The sequence below is a fragment of the Oncorhynchus kisutch genome, linkage group LG1, assembly GCF_002021735.2.
Source record: "Oncorhynchus kisutch isolate 150728-3 linkage group LG1, Okis_V2, whole genome shotgun sequence".
NCBI lineage: Eukaryota > Metazoa > Chordata > Actinopteri > Salmoniformes > Salmonidae > Oncorhynchus > Oncorhynchus kisutch.
In genome coordinates, this window is record NC_034174.2 from 25,269,335 (window position 1) to 25,295,106 (window position 25,772).

At 42.1% G+C, this 25,772-nt stretch overlaps 1 protein-coding gene across 2 annotated transcripts; it reads right to left on the reverse strand.

Annotated features, from left to right (window-relative positions):
- Positions 1–7,938: 7,938 nt before the first annotated feature.
- nampt2 (nicotinamide phosphoribosyltransferase 2) lies at positions 7,939–25,500 on the reverse strand. 2 transcript variants are annotated; one of them, XM_020491459.2, is made up of 11 exons: positions 25,196–25,500; positions 21,741–21,879; positions 19,133–19,236; positions 18,845–18,973; positions 16,656–16,814; positions 14,804–14,934; positions 14,394–14,619; positions 12,939–13,058; positions 12,702–12,842; positions 9,670–9,795; positions 7,939–9,506 (listed from the first exon to the last, which is right to left on the reverse strand). In XM_020491459.2, exons 1-11 carry the CDS (start codon positions 25,241–25,243, stop codon positions 9,333–9,335), a joined length of 1,497 nt encoding a protein of 498 aa, XP_020347048.1. In that variant the 5' UTR covers positions 25,244–25,500; the 3' UTR covers positions 7,939–9,332. The 2 variants fall into 2 exon arrangements, with proteins under 2 accessions (XP_020347048.1, XP_031662171.1); XM_031806311.1 differs by lacking the exon at positions 25,196–25,500 and adding an exon at positions 23,896–24,023.
- Between the last annotated feature and the right edge of the window lie 272 nt (positions 25,501–25,772).

The following is a 25,772-nucleotide window of genomic DNA, read 5'->3' on the forward strand; positions in this document are numbered from 1 at the left end:
GTAAAAAAAGAGAAGTGAATGAAACAATAATAAAAAATAATAATAAATACATATTTACAACTGTAGCAATGATACATGTCTATTGGGGGGTTGGGGGTGGGGGAGCATGTAGCTTGTTGGTGGCTATTCAGCAGCCTGATGGTCTGGGGGTAGAATCTAATGGCCAGTCTGTCAGTTTTTGGCATGATGCGCCTATACTGCCCCCGTCTGAGTGATGGAAGTGGGGAGAACAGGCTGTGGCTCAGGTGACTGAGGTCCGTGATGATCGATCTTCTTGGCCTTCCTACGACACCAGTGTGCACCCAATGGTGTGTTTAGCTGAACGTAGCACCCGCTGTAGAGCCTTGTGGTCAGTGGTGGTGAAGTTGATGTACCAGGCTGTGATGCAGCCCGACAGTATGCTCTTGATGGTGCTCCTGTATAACACTGTGATGGCCCTCGGGGACAGGGAGAATTTCTTCATCCTCCATCAGGGTCTACATCAGAGAGATGTAAGCTCTATAGTGGGAAATGATCACTGGGTTTTGATGTTCAGTGATTGTTTGCTTTGTTTGTGTGACATCAAATGGAGCAGCAGAATCTTCTGAATACTTAGTTATAAATGACCATGGAAACTCTCTGCTGCTGACCTCTTAATTGTTTTGATGTCAAATTTCTATTTTGGAATGTACGGCTTATGTCTGTACTGGACTGGCTGTATAGTTGTCATCCAGCCATGGAACACCAATGGCGTAAAGTACTTAAGTAAAACACTTTGAAGTACTATATTTTAGGAATCTGTACTTTAATATTTATAATTTTCACAACTTTTACACCACTACATTCCTTATGTACGTTTTACTCCCATACATTTTCCATAACACCCAAAAAGTACCCGTTACATTTCGAATGCTTGGGCAATATGGTCCAATTCACAGACCTATCAATATAACACATTGCCATCCCTACTGCCTCTGATCTGGCAGAATCACAAAACATAAATACAGCATTTGTAAATTATGTCTGAGTGTGAAAGTGTGCCTCTGTCTGTCCGTACATTTTTTTATTAAATCGTGGAGTATTTTAAGGGTAACACTTCTGTGAGCAGGCCTTTCTAATCGACCTGGCCCGGGTATCCTGGAAGGACATTGACCTCATCCCGTCAGTTGAGGATGCCTGGTCATTCTTTAAAAGTAACTTCCTCACCATTTTAGATAAGCATGCTCCGTTCAGAAAATGCAGAACTAAGAACAGATATAGCCCTTGGTTCACTCCAGACCTGACTGCCCTCGACCAGCACAAAAATATCCTGTGGCGGCCTGCAATAGCATCGAATAGTCCCCGCGATATGCAACTGTTCAGGGAAGTCAGGAACCAATACACGCAGTCAGTCAGGAAAGCTAAGGCCAGCTTCTTCAGGCAGAAGTTTGCATCCTGTAGCTCCAACTCCAAAAAGTTCTGGGACACTGTGAAGTCCATGGAGAACAAGAGCACCTCCTCCCAGCTGCCTACTGCACTGAGGCTAGGTAACACGGTCACCACTGATAAATCCATGATTATCGAAAACTTCAACAAGCATTTCTCAACAGCTGGCCATGCCTTCCGCCTGGCTACTCCAACCCCGGCCAACAACTCCGCCCCCCCCCCCCCCCCCCAGCTATTCGCCCAAGCCTCTCCAGGTTCTCCTTTACCCAAATCCAGATAGCAGATGTTCTGAATGAGCTGCAAAACCTGGACCCGTACAAATCAGCTGGGCTTGACAATCTGGACCCTCTATTTCTGAAACTATCCGCCGCCATTGTCGCAACCCCTATTACCAGCCTGTTCAACCTCTCTTTCATATCGTCTGAGATCCCCAAGGATTGGAAAGCTGCCACAGTCATCCCCCTCTTCAAAGAGGGAGACACCCTGGACCCAAACTGTTACAGACCTATATCCATCCTGCCCTGCCTATCTAAGGTCTTCGAAAGCCAAGTCAACAAACAGGTCACTGACCATCTCGAATCCCACCGTACCTTCTCCGCTGTGCAATCTGGTTTCCGAGCCGGTCACGGGCGCACCTCAGCCACGCTCAAGGTACTAAACGATATCATAACCGCCATCGATAAAAGACAGTAATGTGCAGCCGTCTTCATCGACCTTGCAAAGGCTTTCGACTCTGTCAATCACCATATTCTTATCGGCAGACTCAGTAGCCTCGGTTTTTCGGATGACTGCCTTGCCTGGTTCACCAATTACTTTGCAGACAGAGTTCAGTGTGTCAAATCGGAGGGCATGCTGTCCGGTCCTCTGGCAGTCTCTATGGGGGTGCCACAGGGTTCATCCTCGGGCCGACTCTTTTCTCTGTATATATCAATGATGTTGCTCTTGCTGCGGGCGATTCCCTGATCCACCTCTACACAGACGACACCATTCTATATACTTCCGGCCCGTCCTTGGACACTGTGCTATCTAACCTCCAAACGAGCTTCAATGCCATACAACACTCCTTCCGTGGCCTCCAACTGCTCTTAAACGCTAGTAAAACCAAATGCATGCTTTTCAACCGTTCGCTGCCTGCACCCGCACACCTGACCAGCATCACCACCCTGGATGGTTCCGACCTTGAATATGTGGACATCTATAAGTACCTAGGTGCCTGGCTAGACTGTAAACTCTCCTTCCAGACTCATATCAAACATCTCCAATCGAAAATAAAATCAAGAGTCGGCTTTCTATTCCGCAACAAAGCCTCCTTCACTCACGCCGCCAAACTTACCCTAGTAAAACTGACTATCCTACCGATCCTCGACTTCGGCGATGTCATCTACAAAATTGCTTCCAACACTCTACTCAGCAAACTCGATGCAGTTTATCAGAGTGCCATCCGTTTTGTCACTAAAGCACCTTATACCACCCACCACTGCGACTTGTATGCTCTAGTCGGCTGGCCCTCGCTACATATTCGTCGCCAGACCCATTGGCTCCAGGTCATCTACAAGTCCATGCTAGTTAAAGCTCCGCCTTATCTCAGTTCACTGGTCACGATGGCAACACCCATCCGTAGCACGCGCTCCAGCAGGTGTATCTCACTGATCATCCCTAAAGCCAACACCTCATTTGGCCGCCTTTCGTTCCAGTTCTTTGCTGCCTGTGACTGGAACGAATTGCAAAAATCGCTGAAGTTGAAGACTTTTATCTCCCTCACCAACTTCAAACATCTGCTATCTGAGCAGCTAACCGATCGCTGCAGCTGTACATAGTCTATCGGTAAATAGCCCAGCCATTTTTACCTACCTCATCCCCATACTGTTTTTATTTATTTACTTTTCTGCTCTTTTGCACACCAATATCTCTACCTGTACATGACCATCTGATCATTTATCACTCCAGTGTTAATCTGCAAAATTGTAATTATTCGCCTACCTCCTCATGCCTTTTGCACACAATGTATATAGACTCCCCTTTTTTTTCTACTGTGTTATTGACTTGTTAATTGTTTACTCCATGTGTAACTCTGTGTTGTCTGTTCACACTGCTATGCTTTATCTTGGCCAGGTCGCAGTTGCAAATGAGAACTTGTTCTCAACTAGCCTACCTGGTTAAATAAAGGTGAAATAAAAAATAAATAAAAAAATGTACCTGCGTAGTTTTCTATTAAGGTATCTTTACTTTTACTAAAGTATGACTGTTGAGTACTTTTTCCACCACTGGTCTGCACCTTGAAGGACCCATGATGTGGAAATGGCTTTGCACATGACAAGATGCATTTGTAGGCTCAATGCCAAATGGGGTATGAAGCCACCTGGGTGAACCCTACTGCCAGTGTACAACTGCATGTCAGCTATCACATCGTTTTATGTATCCCTTAAAGCATTGTTCAACCACACCATTGGGTAAAAAACATCACTAAATCTTCAGAAATAAATCAACTAGATGTTTTCCAGTGATCAACTGCAGACGCCAGAGAGGCTCGCCCTTCCTAACTCCAATGATTTTTATTATATATTTTTTTATGTGGTTATCTGCTGCTGTCAATCTCCATCTGAAATTAGCGCTGGGAAACATACAACTACCAGAGCCTCTATCTACTCTGCAGGTGTCAGGAGATGGGAGGCCAGATAGAGCCTACCCTGTGACTCCAGAGCACTGATAACCTGGAGACAGGCTGCCAAACACATCCAGTCAAATGAAAGGGTGGTTTTCCTCATCAGCTGTACTTCCCATCTTCTCCTCACACAGCCAGTTCTGTTAGCTGGATGCACATCAACACACTGCTTATTCAGTCTGGGAACAGAGACTGTGTTAATTAACTGACTGAGGAGAATCACAGAGGGAGATTGGGGTGGTATTGCGAGCTATGGTATCATCAATTCAATTCATCCCTCAAACATAAAGATGGTAGCTAGAGAAGTAGTCCAATGTCACTCACTCACTTACTGTACATTTTATTTCACAACGGTGGATAGGTTTACTTGAGTACATTTAATATGAATTGTTTAATGACAAAAATGTGCTTATAAATATGGCAAATATTGAATAATGAAATGTTTCTGACAGAATAGAAGAATAAGGAATAGGGAGTGTAATTTTTACTTGGAAATAACAGACCAGTAGGGGCTCCCTCTCATTACCTAGCATAGAATTTGTGTAGTAGCTACTATCCAACAGTAGAAAAGGATTCCATGACAATAATGTATTTTTCCTCAAAGTCCCTCTTAAGCCAACTCAAATATGTGCCTGTCCTACCCCCATGGATAGGCTTAGTCATAGTATTGCACACCATTCTGCAGAGACAGTGTTTCACCGTGCTGAGCTAGAATCTTACTGTAACCTGAATTGAGCATGCTGATTGAAGTCTATCATTGGCAACAATTGCTAAGATGGGACAATTCTGTGTGAAAAAAAGGTAGTCTATCCTGGGAACCAACACTTCTGAGAGAGGAGTCTTGAAACACACAGGCCTACATGGTTTTAATAAATGGGAAATTATTATTCTTTAAGGTCTGTCTGTGCTGGTGGAACAAACCAGGGGATGGGTTTGATGCGGTTCTCTCGCCTCTACAGAGCACACAGGTCCAGCTCAATGAGTATCTCCCTGTGGATATGATGTAACTCATATTTACTGTAATGGCAGTGTGCTGAATACAGGCTCAGGCTGAATACAGGCTCTGGGATTCTCTCTCTAAACGGATCTGTACAAAACTAGCAATGGACCTCCTCCTGACCTGTCCTTCTCCAGCGAGTTCATTCACACAATGTAAACACACACACACACACGCACAGACAGCATGCTGTGTGTGTGGCAACAAAACTAAGGAGATGATTGTGGACTTCAGGAAACTGCAGAGGGAACACCCCCCTATCCACATCGATGGAACAGTAGTGGAGACGGTAGTACGTTTTAAGTTCCTCGGCGTACACATCACAGACAAACTGAATTGGTCCACCCACACAGACAGCATCGTGAAGAAGGCGCAGCAGCGCCTCTTCAACCTCAGGAGGCTGAAGAAATTCGGCTTGTCACCAAAAGCACTCACAAACTTCTACAGATGCACAATCGAGAGCATCCTGTCGGGCTGTATCACCGCCTGGTACGGCAACTGCTCCGCCCACAACCGTAAGGCTCTCCAGAGGGTAGTGAGGTCTGCACAACGCATCACCGGGGGCAAACTACCTGCCCTCCAGGACACCTACACCACCCGATGTCACAGGAAGGCCATAAAGATCATCAAGGACAACAACCACACGAGCCATTGCCTGTTCACCCCGCTATCATCCAGAAGGCGAGGTCAGTACAGGTGCATCAAAGCTGGGACCGAGAGACTCAAAAACAGCTTCTATCTCAAGGCCATCAGACTGTTAAACAGCCACCACTAACATTGAGTGGCTGCTGCCAACACACTGACTCAACTCCAGCCACTTTAATAATGGGAATTGATGGGAAATGATGTAAAATATATCACTAGCCACTTTAAACAATGCTACCTAATATAATGTTTACATACCCTACATTATTCATCTCATTTGTATACGTATATACTGTACTCTATATCATCTACTGCATCTTTATGTAATACATGTATCACTAGACACTTTAACTATGCCACTTTGTTTACCTACTCATCTCATATGTATATACTGCACTCAATACCATCTACTGTATCTTGCCTATGCCGCTCTGTACCATCACTCATTCATATATCTTTATGTACATATTCTTTATCCCCTTACACTTGCGTCTATAAGGTAGTAGTTTTGGAATTGTTAGCTAGATTACTCGTTGGTTATTACTGCATTGTCGGAACTAGAAGCACAAGCATTTCTGCTAACCATGTGTATGTGACAAATAAAATTTGATTTGATTTGATTTGCTGGCATCTACTGAAAGTGAGGCAGTTATTACCTCAACCATTCCCTTAAAGCACAGGCTGTTGTGTGGGAATTCGTTTCCCAGTACAATTTTTTTATGCATTCACATTTTGATCTATCGCTCTACAAATGTGTTTTGGTGGGAATTCCAATGCATGAAAGTGCATCAATCATAAGCAAGTATGATGAATGCTTGGTATGTCCAAATAGAACGACTGACAGGGTTCATATCATTATATTGTCATCAAATCATGTCTATAAATGGATTGATCTCTGCAGGTGGTACAGTTTGTTCTGTGGGTTTAAGGAAGCTTGGTCTTGCACTCAGTAAACATGGTTGTTGTCACATCAAATATAAAAAGTAGGACTTTTCTGGACTGAGGTCAAGTTAGCTTTTGCCACATCCGGTATGTTCTCTTTCACCTGATCACTGTGAGAGAAAGCAGTAAATGAAACTACAAGTCTAGCAAGGGCAAAATTTAAGTTGGCACCAGTTGTCCTAATACACATTCAAGTCAAGTGGCTCTCTTTTGAACACACAGTCATGTTCTATTTCAGTTCAACCTTTAGTAATCTGGCATAGGCATGACAAACACTCCTTAAAAGACCTTTGGCTGAAATTGGAGACATGCTGGTACTCCCAGAGCTACTCTCTAACGATTGATGTTACAATGCTTTGAATGCTGGGAAACCAGAGGCATTTTCCCTAACCATCACATCACGTGCATCAACATATTACACCAATTTACTTTGATCAACAGTAAAATTATATAATTATGATTGGTTGGTTAATATTACAGCTTGTATGCCCTTTTAAAAAGGAGTTCACGTAACGGAAAAAGCTTCATAATTTGGGGTGAAAAATGCTCCCTGGGGAACTTTCACACTCCTTTCCTGAAGAGGCTTTTTTAGGCTCCAGTTCTCTAGAGACCCCTGTTACAACAGCTGTGCAGTGTCATAGGGCTAACCAAAAGGGCACCCCTCTATTTATAGCCAATCAAGAGTTGGTAGCTAATACCAGATTTGTTCACGTGTTAAATAGGCCTTTAGTCTTGTTGAAACGATCATAGCTTGTGGGCTGGGATGGTCTAGTGGTTAGGGCTGCAGCCTTCACTGTACAGTCATGCCCAATGTCCACCAGATGATTATGCATATTTATTTTGCCAGATGTCTAGCCCGCATTTTCCATACTTGACCCACGTGCTTTGCTTTCAACTATTACAAGCTATCTAGTTGGAGTCTGTGTGTACATCCGTTGAATGCATGCCGTACACAGAATGCACAGCAGCCTAGTGCGGCACCCCCAACGAGGCGTTACGAGCCTCGCCACTGAAATTGAATGACTTCCGCTGGAACGCAAAGTTTAATGCATCTGGTGGACACGAGGCATTACACCGTGTTGGCGTAGGTTTGAATCCGGCCCACTACTGCACCATTCCTAATAATAAATAACTAGTCAGGTAATTACTGTACATGATTTACCAGTTTTCACATCTTGGAAACCTTAAGGAACAAACATCAGTAAACTGGTGAAATACTTGGTTGGTGTAATTTAAGATCAATATCATAGGGCAGAAGAAAATACTAAATCATTTTCAGTCAAGAACATTTTAGTCAAGAGCATATTTATTTTTTGTCATACAATATACATTTAGTAAAACTCAAAAACAAACTAATGCTGTCACATTTAATGAACTTAAAGCAGACCACTCTTTTCTGAAGTTATTTACACAATAACAATAATATACCATTAGTATCAATCTTCATGTACAGTAACAATATAATTTATATAGAAAAAGAGGTAGGGTCAACTGCTTCTTGCCCAATTAATCAGAACACTAAAATTATTTTTGCTTCAAATAATATGGGTCTGAAAAGGGTTAAAAGCTCTAAACCACAGCATTGGTCTTAATTAACCTGGGTCTCCACCAGACTGAAGAGCAGTCTGGGACAGCACCAGTCACGCAGACCAGCATTTAATGTACATCACAGACAATTAAAGGCATCCGAAGCAAATCGATTCACAAAAGAAAGTACTTAATTTCAAGCTGAATTTGTACAGAGAATGGGGATTCAAATGGAAAGGAAAATCAAAACCCAAATGACTGATTCGAATGGCAATGGTTCCAAAGGCAGAAGAACAAAAGTACGAGGTCAGACAAGTCTGGAGCCCATACATTTCAATAGTCTTTGATGTAGTCTTAGGAAGCTTATGGTCAACATATATAGTATAACACACTGTTATATCAATCAATTAGAACAACAAAAAAAAATCACGTTTCTCTTACAGAATCCCAATTTGAGACCCACGTGCATAACTACATTTGCATGTATACAACACATGCACATCAGTCCTAGTGACAACACACTAAAGTCGGAGTTAAAAATTAAGATGTCAAGTTAGGATTCTGCAAAGTGCAGCATTGCTATCATGGCAAAAAAAATGTCAAACAGAATCAGTTAATGTACTACAAAAATTCTGCTTAACACTCTAAAAACAAGGATCAGTCGATTCTAAAACCAACTCTACCTCTAGTGAAATAGAACAGCAATAATATCAGCTCTTCAAAGTCTGCTATAGAGCAGGTGTTGGCATGAAATGCCCGATATCATATGCTGCCTGATTACACAAATAGTGATGCATATTATGTGCTCTTCAGACAAACATAGCAGTACAACAAAGACTCATGGTCTAAACCATGAGACAGCAGGTCAGTCATTGGTCCAATGGGCTGAAGTGTTGAACAAGGAATTACATTTAGGTTGATGATCAGTAGTCCATTATGTGACTCGTGTGCTGAAGATTACTGCATCCCCCCCCAAAAAAATATTATGGTGCAGCTCCAATAACACCATTCTTATGTTCGCTGACAATCAGAGCACTCCTCTAATGGTGAACTGTAGTAGGCCTTCTGGCAATGAGTAAACCCAGTTCATTATACGTTATGCCTCCAGTTTTCAGACAGTTAGTGCATTGCTTTACAGGTGGGTGTGTTGATTGCTTAATGCACCCCGTTCATTATGTGTTTCTGGTGTAGCTCCAGGCTCTTGGGCTCGTCCTGGTTGTGTTGGGAAGGGGCGTTATAGTCTTCTAGGAGCCGAGCATTCTTCCGGATCTCCTCCAGAGTGTACTCCTGCACGATGGAGCCATTCTCAAACACAATCACCAGCATGTCCTGAGAAAGACACATCAGAGAGTCAGTGAAACATGAGACTACGAAAGAGACGTGTGTTATACAATGTAGACTTAAACAACTGTTGACACAGTAATCACACAGAGGTGAGCATGTGTGCTCTATTCCTCCCAAGTGAAACATCTTCCCCTATTTAAGGCCTCACCTCCTCTGGCTTGCCCACCCCTCGCTCCACAGTCTCAATGAAGTCATCAGAGTTTCTCCTAAGTGACAGAAGACCTCTCTTTGACCCCTTGGACGGGTCGGTCACAGGCTGCTTGTACACATCCATCTAGACAAAACACACCAGATGGAAACATGTTCAAATCACCTTTGTTCAAACTCTTTTGAACGCTTAAATTCTTGATTTGTGTGAGTTGTTTGTAAACACAGAAAATCAGTTGTGACTGAGCTCATTCTCAAAAAAAGACTGATTCCCAGGACAGGTTTCCTTTGAGCATTCCACAATCACTAAAAGGAGTGATTGAGGTATGAGGAGGTATTCCATATTAGATCAAATGAAAGGTTTAGTGGGTAAAAATGGCTGCTTTTCATCTTCATCCAAGCACTTAGTGACTTCAGTGTTCACGCCCCTTGACCTTTTCCACATTTTGTTGTGTTACAGCCCGAAACTAAAATGGATTCAATTGAGATTTTGCATCACTGACACAATACCACATAATGTCAAATTAGAAATATGATTTTAGAAATGTTTACAAAATAATAAAACCTGAAATGTCTTGCGTCAATAAATAGTTCAACCCTGTTGTTATGACAAGCCTATAGTTCAGGAGTAAAAAATGTGCTTAACAAGTCACATAAGTTGCATGGACTCAATAAGTGTTAAACATGATTTTTCAAAATGACTACCTCATCTCTGTACCCCACACATACAGATAATTGTAAGGTCTATTAGTAGAGCAGTGAATTTTAAACACAGATTCAACCGCAAAGGTTCAGTGGCCTGTATTCATGGATGCCGAGGGAAGCCAGGCTTATTTGACTGACTTTTTTCTCTCATCATTTTCAGTCCATTCGGAAGTAGCTGAATCTCACCGGAGAAATTCAGAGCGAGGGAAACAGTGCCCTTCTGTCTCAGTATGTGTAGCCCATGTATCATTTCCGGTCTGGACCAAAAGAGTATGAAATGTTGTGGCCGTAGCATTTGATTGATTGATGCCAACAAGCATTTGGCCCCCCTTGATAAAACAATTAAAATAATTAGCATTGAGCTCAACTGTGGGTTGACCTGGTGCAGCGTTCAACTAGTCTACAAGTAGGATGAGTAAAAAAACAAACATGTTTAGCTCGCAACACACAATATTTAGCAACATTGTTTGGCCTAAATAGTTTTTTCTATCTTGCAGTTAGTTTTCAGTGTATTAAACTAAGCAAGCCTTGTTAATTTGACCATTTTTAAATGTTGAAGTTGGAATGGTGCCGAAATAGAGGAGGCAGTGCTCCTGTGGTCTTTGGGCTGACCTGAGGTAACGCCGTGGTTCTAAAATCAGTAGTTGTTTAGTAAACTGTCAAAAACATTAACTTGCTTGACCATGTTGCAGGTCATATAAGCGTTTGTTACATGCAATATTTGCTTTGTGGACAGATGTTGCTCTCTGGTTTTGTGATTAAAACAAGTATGTGTCGTTGAATTTATTTTGCCACTGTCTGGCCACTTGTTTTGTTGTCACGGCCTTATTGTATATATCACAGTGGAATATGAACAAATGGGTTTATAGCGCAAAAAATTCAATTTTCACAGCATAGGTTGTAATATGGGTGTTTTACTGGTTTCACTTGCTCAGTGATTTTACCCACGCACTGCTGCTGGGGAGGTTATCCAAAAGCAGGGTACTTACTGGTAGATGGGTAAAAAAAAAAAAAAAAAAAACGCAGACCATATCCCTTTGAGCATGTTGAAGTTGTTAATTACACTTTGGATGGTGTATCTAATAGATGGGTTAACTAACAACGTGCACATCGTTTTAGTGACGCTTCCATGGGGCAGAAGTCAGCGTGATTCTGGATGGCCATTTAGCTAGCAAGAAAGACAAGAAACCGCCATGTGGGGAATCATAAGTGGCTTGTTTCAGCTCGTTCCACCTTGTTCATGATACCATGTCTTGTTTTGACTGATTTCATACCAGTGCTAATATGGCTAAACATTTGCTAGCTAGTTTTTCAACAACTGTAATGATGTATTTGAGAGACAAGTACTCATTGTGCAATTAGACTGCTGAACAATTAGTAAAATCGCCACCGGACAATTTACATAGACCCCTCTTGTGTACAATGCTGCAACTACTCACTGTTTATCATCTATGCATAGTCACTTCACCCCCACCTACGTGTACAAATTACCTCAACTAACCTGTACCCCCGCACACTGACTCAGTACCGGTACCCCCTGTATATAGCTCGTTAGTGTTACTTTTCATTATTACTTTTTATTTTAGTCTACTTGGTAAATATTTTCTTAACCCTTCTTGAACTGCACTGTTGGTTAAGGGCTTGTAAGTAAGCATTTCGTGGTAAAGTCCACACAACTTTGTATTCGGCGCATGTGACAAAAAGTTTGATTTGACCTATACACCCAGTCACTACACAGATAAAGACGTCCTTCTTAACTCAGTTGTTGGAGAGGAAGGAAACCGCTCCCGGATTTAACATTGAGGCCAATGGTGGCTTTAAAACAGTTCCAGCATTTAATGGCTGTGATAGGACAAAACTGAAGATGGCTCAACAACATGACAGAATGAAAAGAAGGAAGCATGCACATGTTATTGGTAAGCTTGTCATCGGCAAGACTAAGGAGTTTTTTAGGATACAAATAAAATAGTGCTAAACACAGGCAAAAATCCTAGAGGAAAACCTGGTTCAGTCTGCTTTCCAACAGACATTGGGAGACAAATTCACCTTTCAGCAGGACAATAACCTAAAACACAAGGCCAAATATACACTATAGTTGCTTACCAAGATGACATTCCTGAGTGGCCTAGTTACAGTTTTGACTTAAATTGGCTTTAAACTGTATGGCAAGACTTGAAAGTGTCTGTCTAGCAATGATCAACAACAAACTGGACAGAGCTTGAAGAGTAATGTGCAAATTCAGGCTGTAACAACAAAATGTAGAATAAGTCGAGGGGTATGAATACTTTCTGAAGGCACTGTATGAAAGTAAATAAGTGAGTAACGTACCCCCTTCCCATTGATCTCCACATAGCTACATTTGAAGGCACAGTTGAGTGTGTCTCTGTTGAGCTTCTGAAGGAGGGCGCTCCCACAGCCAAAGAACACGTTCTCAGCACTCCAGCCTTCGTCACTCAACTTCTCCAGGATCTACAGGCAGAGATGGCAGTTAAACAATGTGGTATATGCAATAAGGGTATATCCAGAGGGGTGTTCGTGGGCGGTGTGTGTAAATTATTTTCTTACCTCATCCACTGAGTTGAGATCAATGCCGTCGCCCTGGATGATACGCAGGTAAGATGGCAGCACCTTGAAGCCTTGAGAGTTCAGAGAGCAACCGAAGCACTCCTCCAAAATCTTTATCACCTGGGGAGGGAATAGGTAGTCAAGTACTGCATCCAAAACTTTGAAACTTGAATCAAAGAGACAATAATAGGCAACTGAAACCCCCACACAGACAAGTGACATTTCGAAGGGAATCAATAAGAGCTAAGTGTATAGAGCACACCAAGTATGTTGGTCCCAAGGGTGACACTATGGAACCTGAAATCCAATCTGAACAAGAACGCAAGTTTGTCTTAGAAACAATAAAACATATAAGAACAGCCAAGAACAACTTAAAACTAACTGCTCTTTTCAAAAAACATTCCTTGCAGTAGACCCATTGTCAAGAGAAGTAGACTTTGGATGAAAACTGGAAATTAACTAGTTGAAGTCAGAAGTTTACATACACTTAGATTGGAGTCATTAAAACTAGTTTTTCAACAAATTTCTTGTCCTAACCCGACTTGCCAAAACTATAGTTTAACATCTTTGTGCATGACACACATCATTTTTCAAACAATTGTTTACAGACAGATTATTTCACTGTATCACAATTCTATTGGGTCAGAAGTTTACATAACCTAAGTTGACTGTGCCTTTAAATAGCTTGGAAAATTCCAGGCAATTATGTCATGGCTTTAGAAGCTTCTGATAGGCTAATTGACATCATTTGTGTCAATTGGAGGTCTACCTGAGGATGTATTTCAAAGCCTACCTTCAAACTCAGTGCCTCTTTGCTTGGCATCATGGGAAAATCAAAAGAAATCAGCCAAGACTTCAGGAAAAACATTGTAGACCTCCACAAGTCTGGTTCATCCTTGGGAGCAATTTCCAAATGCCTGAAGGTACCACGTTCATCTGAACAAACAATAGTACGCAAGGAGGCCTACAAACCTGACTCAGTTACACCAGCTCTATCGGGAGGAATGGGCCAAAATTCCCCCAACTTATTGTGGGAAGCGTGTGGAAGGCTACCTGAAACGTTTGACCCAAGTTAAACAATTTAAAGGCAATGCTACCAAATACCAATTGAGTGTATGTAAACTTCTGACCCACTGGGAATGTGATGAAAGAAATAAAAGCTGAAATAAATCATTCTTTCAACTATTATTTTGACATTTCACATTTTTTAAATAAAGTGATCGTAACTGACCTAAGACAGCAAGTTTTTACTAGAATGAAATGTCAGGAATGGTGAAAAACTGAGTTTAAATGTATTTGGCTAAGGTGTACATAAACTTCCGACTTCAACTGTGTGTACCGTGTGTATGGCCAGCCAGGAAGACCCACACCACAACCCAGACCTGTGACACTTGTAGCGAGATCATACTTGACTATGAGGGATCCCAAAAGGAAGGTAGGTGTGTGTTCCCCCACCTCGATGAGCGTCTCTGCGGGGTCTCCTGAGTCAGGCCGGATGATCAAGCAGGAGTCTTCGCTCCGCTCTATCACGCGCTCCTTCAGCTTGTCCCCCCAGATGTGTCTACAAGCCTTGAAGATGTCGTAGCTGTCACTGACCACGGACACCGGCCCTGTTGGGAACTGGTCCAGCATGCTCTCAAAGGCCTCCTTCTCCCTGCTCCTCCCCCACGAGATGATCGTACTACAGGGAGAAGATGAAATTGGTTTTAAGAAACAGATTTTCAGTCTGCTGGACTGAAAACCTCTTATCCCTACACCTAGGGCTGCATGTTTGCTGTACAAGTCAAAAACCACAAAGCAAAATGTGTGATGCTACATGTGAAAGGGAATATGTGAGTGAGTGTGTATGTGAGCATCAGTCTTACCTATGCTCTGCTGCAGGCATAGAGAAGCCTGCCATGGGGCAGCCGTAGTATCGCTGGGCCATCAGTAGCCCTGCTACAGTGTCTGTACTGCAGAAATTCACCAGGTGGGCCGCCCCGCCTAATGCCGCAGACTGATAGGGATAAAGGAGGGAAAATCATCAGTTTCAAATTGTCACACAGACAGAAGTGTGTAACTGAAAGAAAAAGTCTGCTCCAAATCCCCAGCCCCTTTCCCGTTACCTAAGCATCATCCTTGAGAACAGCATTTTGACCAGTTTCTGTTCATTCTGGTTATAGTCACAGTAATGCTCCAGAACAGTCAGCAATAATCTGCTACAATAAATATCATCATAAGTGGGAGGGAGGGACATCTCAAACTACACTGAACAAAAATATAAACACCTATGCCCACGCCTCTGCCCAGTCATGCAAAATCCATCGATTAGGGCCTAATTCATTTATTTCCATTAATTTATTTCTAGTTCCCTTATGTGAACTGTAACTCAGTAAAATCATTGAAGAATAGTTTGAGATGTCCCTCCCACTATGAAGATATTTCTTGTAGCAGATTATTGCTGACTATGTTCATTAGTATTCAAAGGAGAGACAGTCTTTAGACCTCGCTGGAGCATTACTGTGACTATAACCAGAATGTACAGAAACTGGTTAAAATGCTGTAAATGGAACTACACTGAACAAAAATATAAATGCAACATGTAAAGTGTTGGTCCCATGTTTCATGAGCTGAAAAAAAAGATGGCAGAAATTTCCCATTTGTATTTCTCGTTTGCCAATATAATCCATCCACCTGACAGGTGTGGGATATCAAGAAGCTGATTAAACAGCATGATCATTACACAGGTGCACCTTGTGCAGAGGACAATAAAAGGCCACTAAAATGTACAGTTGTTTCACAACACAATGCCGCAAATGTCTCAAGTTGAGGGAGCGTGCAATTGGCATGCTGACTGCAGTTCCAGAGAGTTGAATGTTAATTTCTCTACTGTAAGCAGTCTCCAACATGGTTTTAGAGAACTTTTCAGTATGTCCAACCACCCTCACAACCGCAGACCACGGGTATGGGAAGGCATAAACTACAAACAACGAACACAATTATGATTTAGGGATGGCAATTTGAATGCACAGAGATACCATGACGAGATCCTGAGGCCCATTGTCATGTGAATCATCCGCCGCCATCACCTCATGTTTCAGCATGAAAATGCATGGCCATGTCGCAAGGATCTGTACACAATTACTAGAAGCTGAACATGTCCCAGTTCTTCCACTCACCAGACATGCCACCCATTGAGCATGTTTGGGATGCTCTGGATCGACATGTACAACTGCGTGTTACAGTTCCTGCCAATATCCAACAACTTAGCACAGCTATTGAAGAGGAGTGGGACAACATTCCACAGGCCACAATCAACGAAGAAAAGGAGATATGACGCGCTACATGAGGCAAATGGTGGTCACCCCAGATACCGACTGGTTTTCTGAGCCACATTCCTACCTTTTTTTAAAGGTATCGTGACCAACAGATAAATATCTGTATTCCCAGTCATGTGAAATCCATAGATTAGGGCCTAATTAATGATTTCCTTATTGTTGCATATATATATATATATATATATATATTTTTTTTTTCATTGTATATGCATATTTTAATGCTAGACTGTTGCTCTTCATCAAATCTATTTTAGAAAGCCTTTTTTGTTTTACATCAGAAATTGTCAAAGTGCTTTACAGATGCCCAGCCCCAAACTCCCAAGAAGGCAGAAACCTAGAAAGAAACCAGGCTCAGAGGTGTGACCAGTCCTCTTCTGGCTGGGCTTGCCATGGGTCTTACCTCCTGCGAGGAGACCCCTCTGTAGCCAAAGTCATGCAGTTTGAAGTCCAGGCCCTCCAGACTGCCTGATGTGGCCTTCAGGTGCTTGGCCAGGATCTTCTTAAACTCCCGGGAGATGGTCGCCACACTAATGGGATACCACATCTGGACCAGCATGGTCTGTGAGAGAAAAAGAGAAACACAGAGATCGCTAAAACACCATTTGATTTGAGAAGAAGTTGATTTTGTTCAGAGACGACTTCTAAAACCATGACAATGGGACGTGGCTGTGCCATTGGTGCTGGAAGGGAAGTAGAAATGGGTGGGGGCTGGATAGCAAAAGCTGTGGCTGGTGTTGGGCTCAGTGCCGGCAAGCTAAGCTATCCCCTGAACAGAAAAAAAGGCCAGAGTGACTGGGTGGAATCATCCTCATTGACCTGATTAGGGGAATTTGCAATGGTTTCTTTGACTCCATGACAGTGTCCCCAACAAAAGAGAGATAAAAAAAATATAAAAAAAGATAAATAACAAGGAATAAAGTTCAGATTTAATGTCAAATGCACAAGTACAGTGGAATGCCTTTCTTGCAAACTCAAAACACCACAATTGCAATACAAGAATAAAATAAAAACATGATAAATAAGAAGAACACAAAAAGTAAGTAACTTTAAGCATACTATATACAGGGTCAGTTTCAATACCATATATGCAGGGACACTGGAGTGATGGAGTTAGAAATGTATAGGGGTAAGGTGACTAGGCATCAGGATATATGATAAACAGTGTAGCAGCAGCTTGTATGTGAGTGGGTGTGTGTGAGTGTAGTCAGTATAAATGCATGTGCATGTTACAGTATGTGTGAGTGATTAGATGGAGTGAGAATGTGTGTAGGGTCGTATGTGTGAATAGACCAAAACAATCAATGAAGATACAAGGTTAACTCAGATAGTCCGTGTAGCTATTTAAAATCAGTCATATTGCTTGGGTGATAGAAGCTGTTCAAGAGCCGGTTGGTGCCAAACTTGATGCACCGGTGGTACTGCTTGTAGTGCGGAGGCAGAGATAGTCTATGGCTTGGGTGGTTGGAGTCTTGAACGATTCTCCAGACCTTCCTACCACACACCTGATATATAAACTCAGCAAAAAAAAGAAATGTCCCTTTTTCAGGACCCTGTCTTTCAAAGATAATTTGTAAAAATCCAAAAAACTTCAGATCTTCATTGTAAAGGGTTTAAACACTGTTTCCCATGCTTGTTCATTTCAATGAACCATAAACAATTAATGAACATGTACCTGTGCAACAGTCGTTAAGACACTAACAGCTTACAGACGGTAGGCAATTAAGGTCACGGCTATGAAAACTTAGGACACTAAAGAGGCCTTTCTACTGACTCTGAAAAACACCAAAAGAAAGATGCCCAGGGTCCCTGCTCATCTGCGTGAACGTGCCTTAGGCATGCTGCAAGGACACATGAGTGAGGACTGCAGATGTGGCCAGGGAAATAAATTGCAGTGTCTGTACTGTGAGACGCTTAAGACAGCGCTACAGGGAGACAGGACAGCTGATCTGGAGCTGTCAAAGTGAACATGTACCGAACTTTGATGATCGGAGGGCCTCTGCCTAATATTTCCAGCCTCCTGAGGGTGAAGAGGCATTGTTTTGCCTTCTTCATGACTGGGTTGGGGTGTGTAGACAATGATAATTCCTTAATAATGTGGACATAGGAACTTGAAGATCTAGACCCGCTCCACTACAGCCCCATTGATGTGGATGGGTGTGTACTTTGCCCTTCGTTTCCTGTAGTCCACTATCAGCGGCCCGTCAGGAATTCCAGGATCCAGATGCAGAAGGACGTGTCAGTCCCATGGTCCTGCGCTTAGTGGAGGGCACCATGGTGTTGAACGCTAAGCTATAGTCAATGGACAGCATTCTCACGTAAGTGTCCTCTTGTCCAGGTGGGAGAGGGCAGTGTGGAGTGCAACAAAGATTGGATCATCTGCGTGTCTGTTGAGAGCAGGGACAAACCCTGGACTACTGCCCAACATTGTCACAGCTCTGTTCTGTCTGACCAGTATCTGATACAATGCACCTGGTGAGTTATGTGCACACACACACACGCACGGTTTAAGAAACGTGTGCTGTATTAGAGAAAGGAAGTACAACAAAATGACAATGAAAGGGATACTAAGGGGGAAATGAAGAGAATTACCTCAATATAGTTTGTGAGCCAGAAGAAATCTGGGTCTGTGTTTTCCACTGTGAAGAGGACGTTTCCTCTGGGAATGATCTTCCCCTCAGGAACCGCTTTGATTCGAATTGGGAGACGGCCATCATACTTCTGATGAAACAGCATCCAAATCTACAATCAACCTCGGTGTGTGTTCATATGAACATCTTACAGCGAGCAGCCTAACAGTTGAGACTGCATCAGTAAAATAGACTTAATTGAAAAGCTCAAATGAGTGTGTCTGGTCTTTGATTGAGACATCCCACTTACCTCCAGCACTTTCCTCCAGCCTTCCTCATCAAACACAGTCTGTCTAAAGTGCATCTGGTAAAAGACTTTGGCTTCCTGAATCTTCTCCTCAGTGATGACTCGTCCTGATTAGGGGAGACAATGGGGAAAAAGTAATTCATGAATCAAAATGAACAGACAGAAACAAACCAAAAACTCACTAGCCCACATTTGTCAGGCAGCATTTGAACTATCAGTGTAAAAGTAGATCTGTGCCACCCCCACTTACTGCAATTCCCTTTCATTCAGTCACAATTGAGTGTCAGTGGGTGATCAAGTGCCACAGAAACACAGTCAGTGGTGGAGAATGGTTGACTAGTATGGCTGGAGGAGACTCTCTGATTGGATAGAGGAGTGAAACCCTAGCCTGGAGGAGGACCTCAGCAGTCAGAAACAAACCCCTCAGTGGTCCTCTCAGGGGTGATAGGTCACTGTTCACACATTCCACACATGACTGCATATGGGACCAGATACAAACACTGCCGACTGCCATGTCTGGAGACCCTAAAATTAGATGAGTTGAAGTTGGTCCTTTTTATTTATCTTTAAACATACTTTATCTAGGCTGTCATAGTTGCATGGATGTGGCCATTTGATTGAATTTGCAAATGTTCCATTGAGGTTGAGTGTATGAAATCTTCTGTAATCTGTGGTTTGTTTTGGAAGTTTTTCAATAACCTTCACCAAGTGACTTAGTGGGTCATACATGCACATCATGTGACAAAGGACAATACTGGTGGTAAATAGAACATATGACTGCGACGTACCACGGCGTCACATCACAGTGTGTGGGCTGAGGTGACCTCTAAACACTGACTAGCCTAGAACAGACTACAATGAGAAGGAAGAAACTCAAGAATGGAACTCTAAAAGAATGGAGATGAAAGAAGCAAGTGGAATTTCCTTACAAGGCTATAGTCCAGACTAGAGGTCGACCGATTAATCGGAATGGCCGATTAATTAGGGTCGATTTCAAGTTTTTCATAACAAATCGGTAATCAGCATTTTTGGACACCGATTATGGCCGATTACATGGCACTCCATGAGTAGACTTCGTGGCAGGCTGACTACCTGTTATGCGAGTGCAGCAAGGAGCCACGGTAAGGTGCTAGCTAGCATTAAACTTATCTTAACAATCACTAGTTAAATACACATGGTTGATGATATTACTAGTTTATCTAGCTTGTCCTGCGTTGCATATAATCGATGCGGTGCCTGTTAATTTATCATTGAATCACAGCCTATTTCGCCAAACGGGTGATTTAACAAGTGCATTCGCCAAAAAAAAAGCACCGTCGTTGCACCAATGTGTACCTAAACATAAACACCTTTCTTAAAATTAATACACAAGTATATATTTTTAAACCTGCATATTTAGTCAATATTGCCTGCTAACATGGATTTCTTTAAACTAGAGAAATTGTGTCACTTCTCTTGCGTTGTGTGCAACAGAGTTAGGGTATATGCAGCAGTTTGGGCCGCCTGGCTCGTTGCAAACTGTGTGAAGACCATTTCTAACAAAGACAGCCAACTTCGCCAAACGGGGGATGATTTAACAAAAGCACAATCGTTGCACGAATGAACATAACCATAAACATCAATGCCTTTCTTAAAACCAATAAACAGAGGTATATTTTTTTAAACCTGCACATTTAGTTAAAATAAATTAATGTTAGTAATGTGTCACTTCTCTTGCATTCATTGCACACAGAGTCAGGATATATGCAACAGTTTGGGCCGCCTGGCTCATTACAAACTAATTTGCCAGAATTTTACATAATTATGACATAACACTGAAGGTTGTGCAATGTAACAGCAATATAACTGTAACAGCAAGACTTATGGATGCCACCCGTTAGATAAAATACGTAATGGTTCCGTATTTCACTGAAAGAATAAACGTTTTGTTTTCGAAATTATAGTTTCCGGATTTTACCATATTAATGACCTAAGGCTTGTATTTCTGTGTGTTATTATATTATAATTAAGTCTATGATTTGATAGAGCAGTCTGACTGAGCGATGGTAGGCAGCAGCAGGCTCGTAAGCATTCATTCAAACAGCACTTTCCTGCATTTGCCAGCAGCTCTTCGCAATGCTTCAAGCATTGCGCTGTTTATGACTTCAAGCCTATCAACTCCCGAGATTAGGCTGGTAATACTAAAGTACCTATTAGAACATCCAATAATCAAAGGTATATGAAATACAAATGGTATAGAGAGAAATAGTCCTATAATAGTCCTATAATAACTCCAACCTACAACTTCTTATGTGGGAATATTGAAGACTCATGTTTAAAGGAACGTTAGCTTTTTCACATGGCACATGTGTCTCCAACACTTTGTTTTTGCATTATTTAAACCAAATTGAACATGTTTCATTATTTATTTGAGACTAAATAGATTTTATTGATGTATTATATTAAAACGTATTAAACTTATTAAAATAAGTGTTCATTGAGTATTGTTGTAATTGCCATTATTACAAATATATATATAAAAATCTGCTTTTTTTGGTCCTCCAATAAATCGGTATCGGCGTTGAAATATCATAAAATCGGTCCATCTCTCGTACAGGCAAAATGGACATACCTGAAAGATACTTCTTCAGGAGGTACTGAAGGCCAAAAAACACAATCTCACTGAACTGGGTGCCCCCCCTTTTGCGGCGGCACTCAAAGTAGGAGTAGACCTTGCTGACATTGGGAGGGTACTGCTTGTAGTGTGTGATCTGTGGAAGAGGAGAATTTCAGTTAAAATAGGCTACAACAAAGGAAACCTAAGGGAGTCAAGGGAAAGGACAAACTAACTGGAATCAGGAGGTCATGTTATTAACGACATAATAAGCCAGGTCAGTGAAGAGATGAGGTGTAGGCCCATGATGAGAAAGGTCCATTTCATGTTCCTACGAGAGCTTAGTCCTGCAAAATTAGATCACAAACAGTGACTAATGTCAAAGCTGTTTGTTTCAGAGCTTAAGAATGAACCTTAATACACCAGAAGATGTTCTAAGCACTTCTCTTATACATTTAGAGAATAACCTGTTTTGTATCGTATACATCATTCCAACTGATTAGCGCACATAAAAACAGCATTATTTCGGAGTTATATTTTCAAAGGGTTCACCCCAAATGTACCAAGAGGGAAAGTGGAGCGAATGCAAAAAAAAAGCCCTTAAGTTAGGCTAAGTGAAGAGCTTAGTGTGCAACGTGATGCTTTGTACAGTACCACATCTCTCTCTGCCAAACATGAGCTCCAGTGGGTGGGGGTGCTCTCCTCATTCCAGTTCAAAACACAGGTCGGCCTTTGTAAGCCCAGGGTCAGAAATTCAATCATTGAGAGCAACTACCCTTCAATTGGAAATTAACAATTTGCGCAAAGAGGCAGGGGTGAGCAATATTAACGCCATCTTTATCCAAGCTGCCCTTTACCACACTTTCTCTCCCTCTACTTCTCACTCACCCTACCTCTCAGAATCTCATTTCCCCTTGACGCTGATCTTGAAGTCATAAGGTTTTGGCTCATGATCTTAGCAATAACAAATCAGATGTTTTGCAAACATTCCAGCTGAGGCTGTAGTGAGTGTGCCAGTGCATCAGACGTTATTACGTGTCACATGACTGGAATTCTGGGAGTGTCAGGTCTGGAGGAATGGGAGTCATCACAACCAGGGACAAATAGAGAAAAAAACTTGAGATGCCCATATGTTGCGCTGTTGCCTTCATCTTCCCATAATGGGTGAGATGGTGTTTAGGAAAGGTTAACAGGTGATGTTAGTTTTCACAGTGAAAACATAAATCAATCTGGGCCCTCAATGTTCACACAAAAGAAGGACCACAAAGTCAACCAAAAGTAAGCGAAAGCATAAACATGCTTGTGCAACAACAGAGAGAGCTATTGATGGGAGAGGACAGCAAGAGGATGGCTAACCAGGATTTTATGCTGTTATGGAAGGTTGTTGTATATGTAACCATTGTTCAGATTTGGGGGATATCCATAAAGATATTTAGCGTATCATATTCACCTCGACAGTCTCATGATGCACAGATACAGGATTCTCAGAAGGGATTGTACAAGGGCTATGCCTACATACAGTAAGATCATCCCCTTAACCACATCTAATCAATAAATATAAATGTGTGACTACTGACTACCTTTCCAGGTGCTGTACTGAAGGATGGAACACTGGCAATATGCCAGATAGGTATACATAACAAATCTAATAAGGATTTCAGAGGAACACAAAACACATACCATTCATATGCATACCTTGTGACTTTGACTGGCATCACCATCCACCCAACTGTGGAACTTCACTTATGTAAGAGGGATCATTTCTATAATGAGCCTACAAATGACATAATGTAGGTATACATGCCATGACTAGGCAATGTGCGTAGCAAACCAGGCCCTGGAGACAACTGGGTTGTAACTGGAGAAAAAAAAAGGGTGCCATGCACAGTGCTTGACTTTGGCAAGAGCTCACCGTAGCAGAGTACCGGAACCTCAAATTTTCGACTGCTTGAGCTCCTATTCCTTTTACAAAATATTAGCTCAAAGTATTATGGAACTCCTGCACCTAAATATAATACAGTACTGGAACCTACTTCAGGTTCAAACACTCATTAAGTATGCTACAGTTATTATGCCTATTGTCTTCCTCCATTCATTTGACAACATATCTACATTTGGTAGGAATTACAACACTGTTCTGATCAGTATGAAATCAATAAAATAATAGGCTTACCTAGTGGCAAAGCCGTGACTGATCCTTAGGCTAGAGATTGAAATCAATGGTCTATAGCAGTGTTTCCCAAATCCAGTCCTTAAGTACCCCCTCAGCAGCACACATTTTTGTTGTAGCCCTGGACAGAAACATTGGATTCAACTTCGAATCAAATGTTATTTGTCACATGCTGCAGAATACAACAGGTGTAGACCTTACAGTGCAATGCTTACTTGTCAAGGGCTTGATTATTAGTTGACAAGTATAATCTGGTGTTCTTGTCAGGTGCCACAACAAAAATATGTACTGTCGGGGATACTCGAGGACAGGGAAACACTGGTCTGTAGCAGCGTCTCCCAAACTCGGTCCTCGGGATCCCAAGGAGTGCACGTTTTGGTTTTTGCCCCAACACTACTCAGCTGATTCAAATAATCAACGAATCATCAAGCTTTAATTCTTTGAATCAGCTGTGTAGTGAATCAGCTGTGTAAAACTAGGACCACGTTTGGGAAACGTTGGTCTAAAGGATTAAGACTGACACTTTTACTGACTGATTAGTTGGGGGGTCGCTACAAACTTGAAGTCATCACGCGGACCCTTGGCATTTGGTAGTGACATTTATTGAGCCGGGCTATTGCCCTCTGGTAAAGTTTGGCCGTGTGCACTCAGAGGTAGTTACCTAGCTAGGCTTGAGAAAAAGTTGAATACATGCAAGTATGCCCCCCAAAAATCTAATCTGTAGACAATTAGTACCAAACTAGCTTTTAGCAAATGGGGCTAGTATTAAAGTTAGGGCTAGCAAAACACCATATAAACTAGTTAGCATTTAACCTTTCTTTAGCATTAGCTGTCAGATGTTGTTGATTCCACATAGGTAGCTAAGCTAGCCAGGCTACGTTTTGACCTCTATTGGCAATGTATTTGTCAGGCGTCAAATTGCTAGGCTACTCAGTATGAGAGTTGTTAAAATTAGAAATAACGATTGAGGGCGGCACACCAGCCATGGTCTGAATCATTTTGCTAGTTACTTTGCATTATTTCGGTTTGGTTTATGTAGTTAGGTTCGTGGCATTTTCTGTATATAATGTAACGTTAGTTTCTTAATACTAGTTCTTGAAATAAGGTCCCCTCGAGTGAATGTCAGCTTAGCCAGGCGCACTTCCACAACATTTCGTCAACCATTTCTGGGAAGGAAGAATATAACTGATGCAAATGCTAAAATGTTGCCAGCTTCAGCTTGCGACACGTATCGTATTGGTAACATGATAATACTACTGCTGAAAGTAAGTAACTTCTAGTTAGTGGCGATCATGACACTCACCTTGTATGAATCTGTCGCCAGTAAAATATTAAAATCCTGGGCTGCCATGGTTGATTGAACGAGATGAATGCGACTGTGCTCTACTTCGTCGCTATTTATCAAAATCGAAACCTGACTAAGGCGGAGATAGCAGCTACACAACCGTACTTTGTTATTCCTCTGTTGTTCCTGTGTTACGTCTTTCTAGTAGTGAAATTAGCCCGTCCCTGAAACTGACCGCCCAGAGAAGGAGAATTCCGGGGTTGGGTTGAGGGGGGCGGATTTGAAAACATGCATGTTAGAAAGCACGTAGTCAATGCTCCCCCTCTGATATTCTTACGCACGGAAGAGGCGTGGTCACTCTGTTTCACAAGTTTCATTTCAGCACTGTGCTGGTTATCACTTGCCTGAAAGTTTCACTTTCCCGGAAAGCATTGATTTAAGGGAATGGTGCTAAGTTTCTGATTTATATGCCTAGTGCAGTGGTTTCCAACCTGGGGAACATGAGAAGACTCATGAGTCTATATGCTTACATGGTAAAATACATATGAGGGAATAGTTTTAAGGGTACTCTGGTCAGAGCAAAATTCAGTTGGAG

What these genes read in the sequence shown, in the direction of transcription:
- nampt2 (XM_020491459.2), bottom strand. Translation starts at nt 25,243, where the DNA reads ATGGCAGCCCAGGATTTTAATATTTTACTGGCGACAGATTCATACAAG. An exon ending in GCTGGAGGAAAGTGCTGGAG is followed by an intron (nt 18,974 to 19,132) that starts GTAAGTGGGATG and finishes CTGTTTCATCAG; the next exon opens with AAGTATGATGGCCGTCTCCC. An exon ending in CCGCAGAGACGCTCATCGAG is followed by an intron (nt 13,059 to 14,393) that starts GTGGGGGAACAC and finishes TTCCCTCCCCAG; the next exon opens with GTGATAAAGATTTTGGAGGA.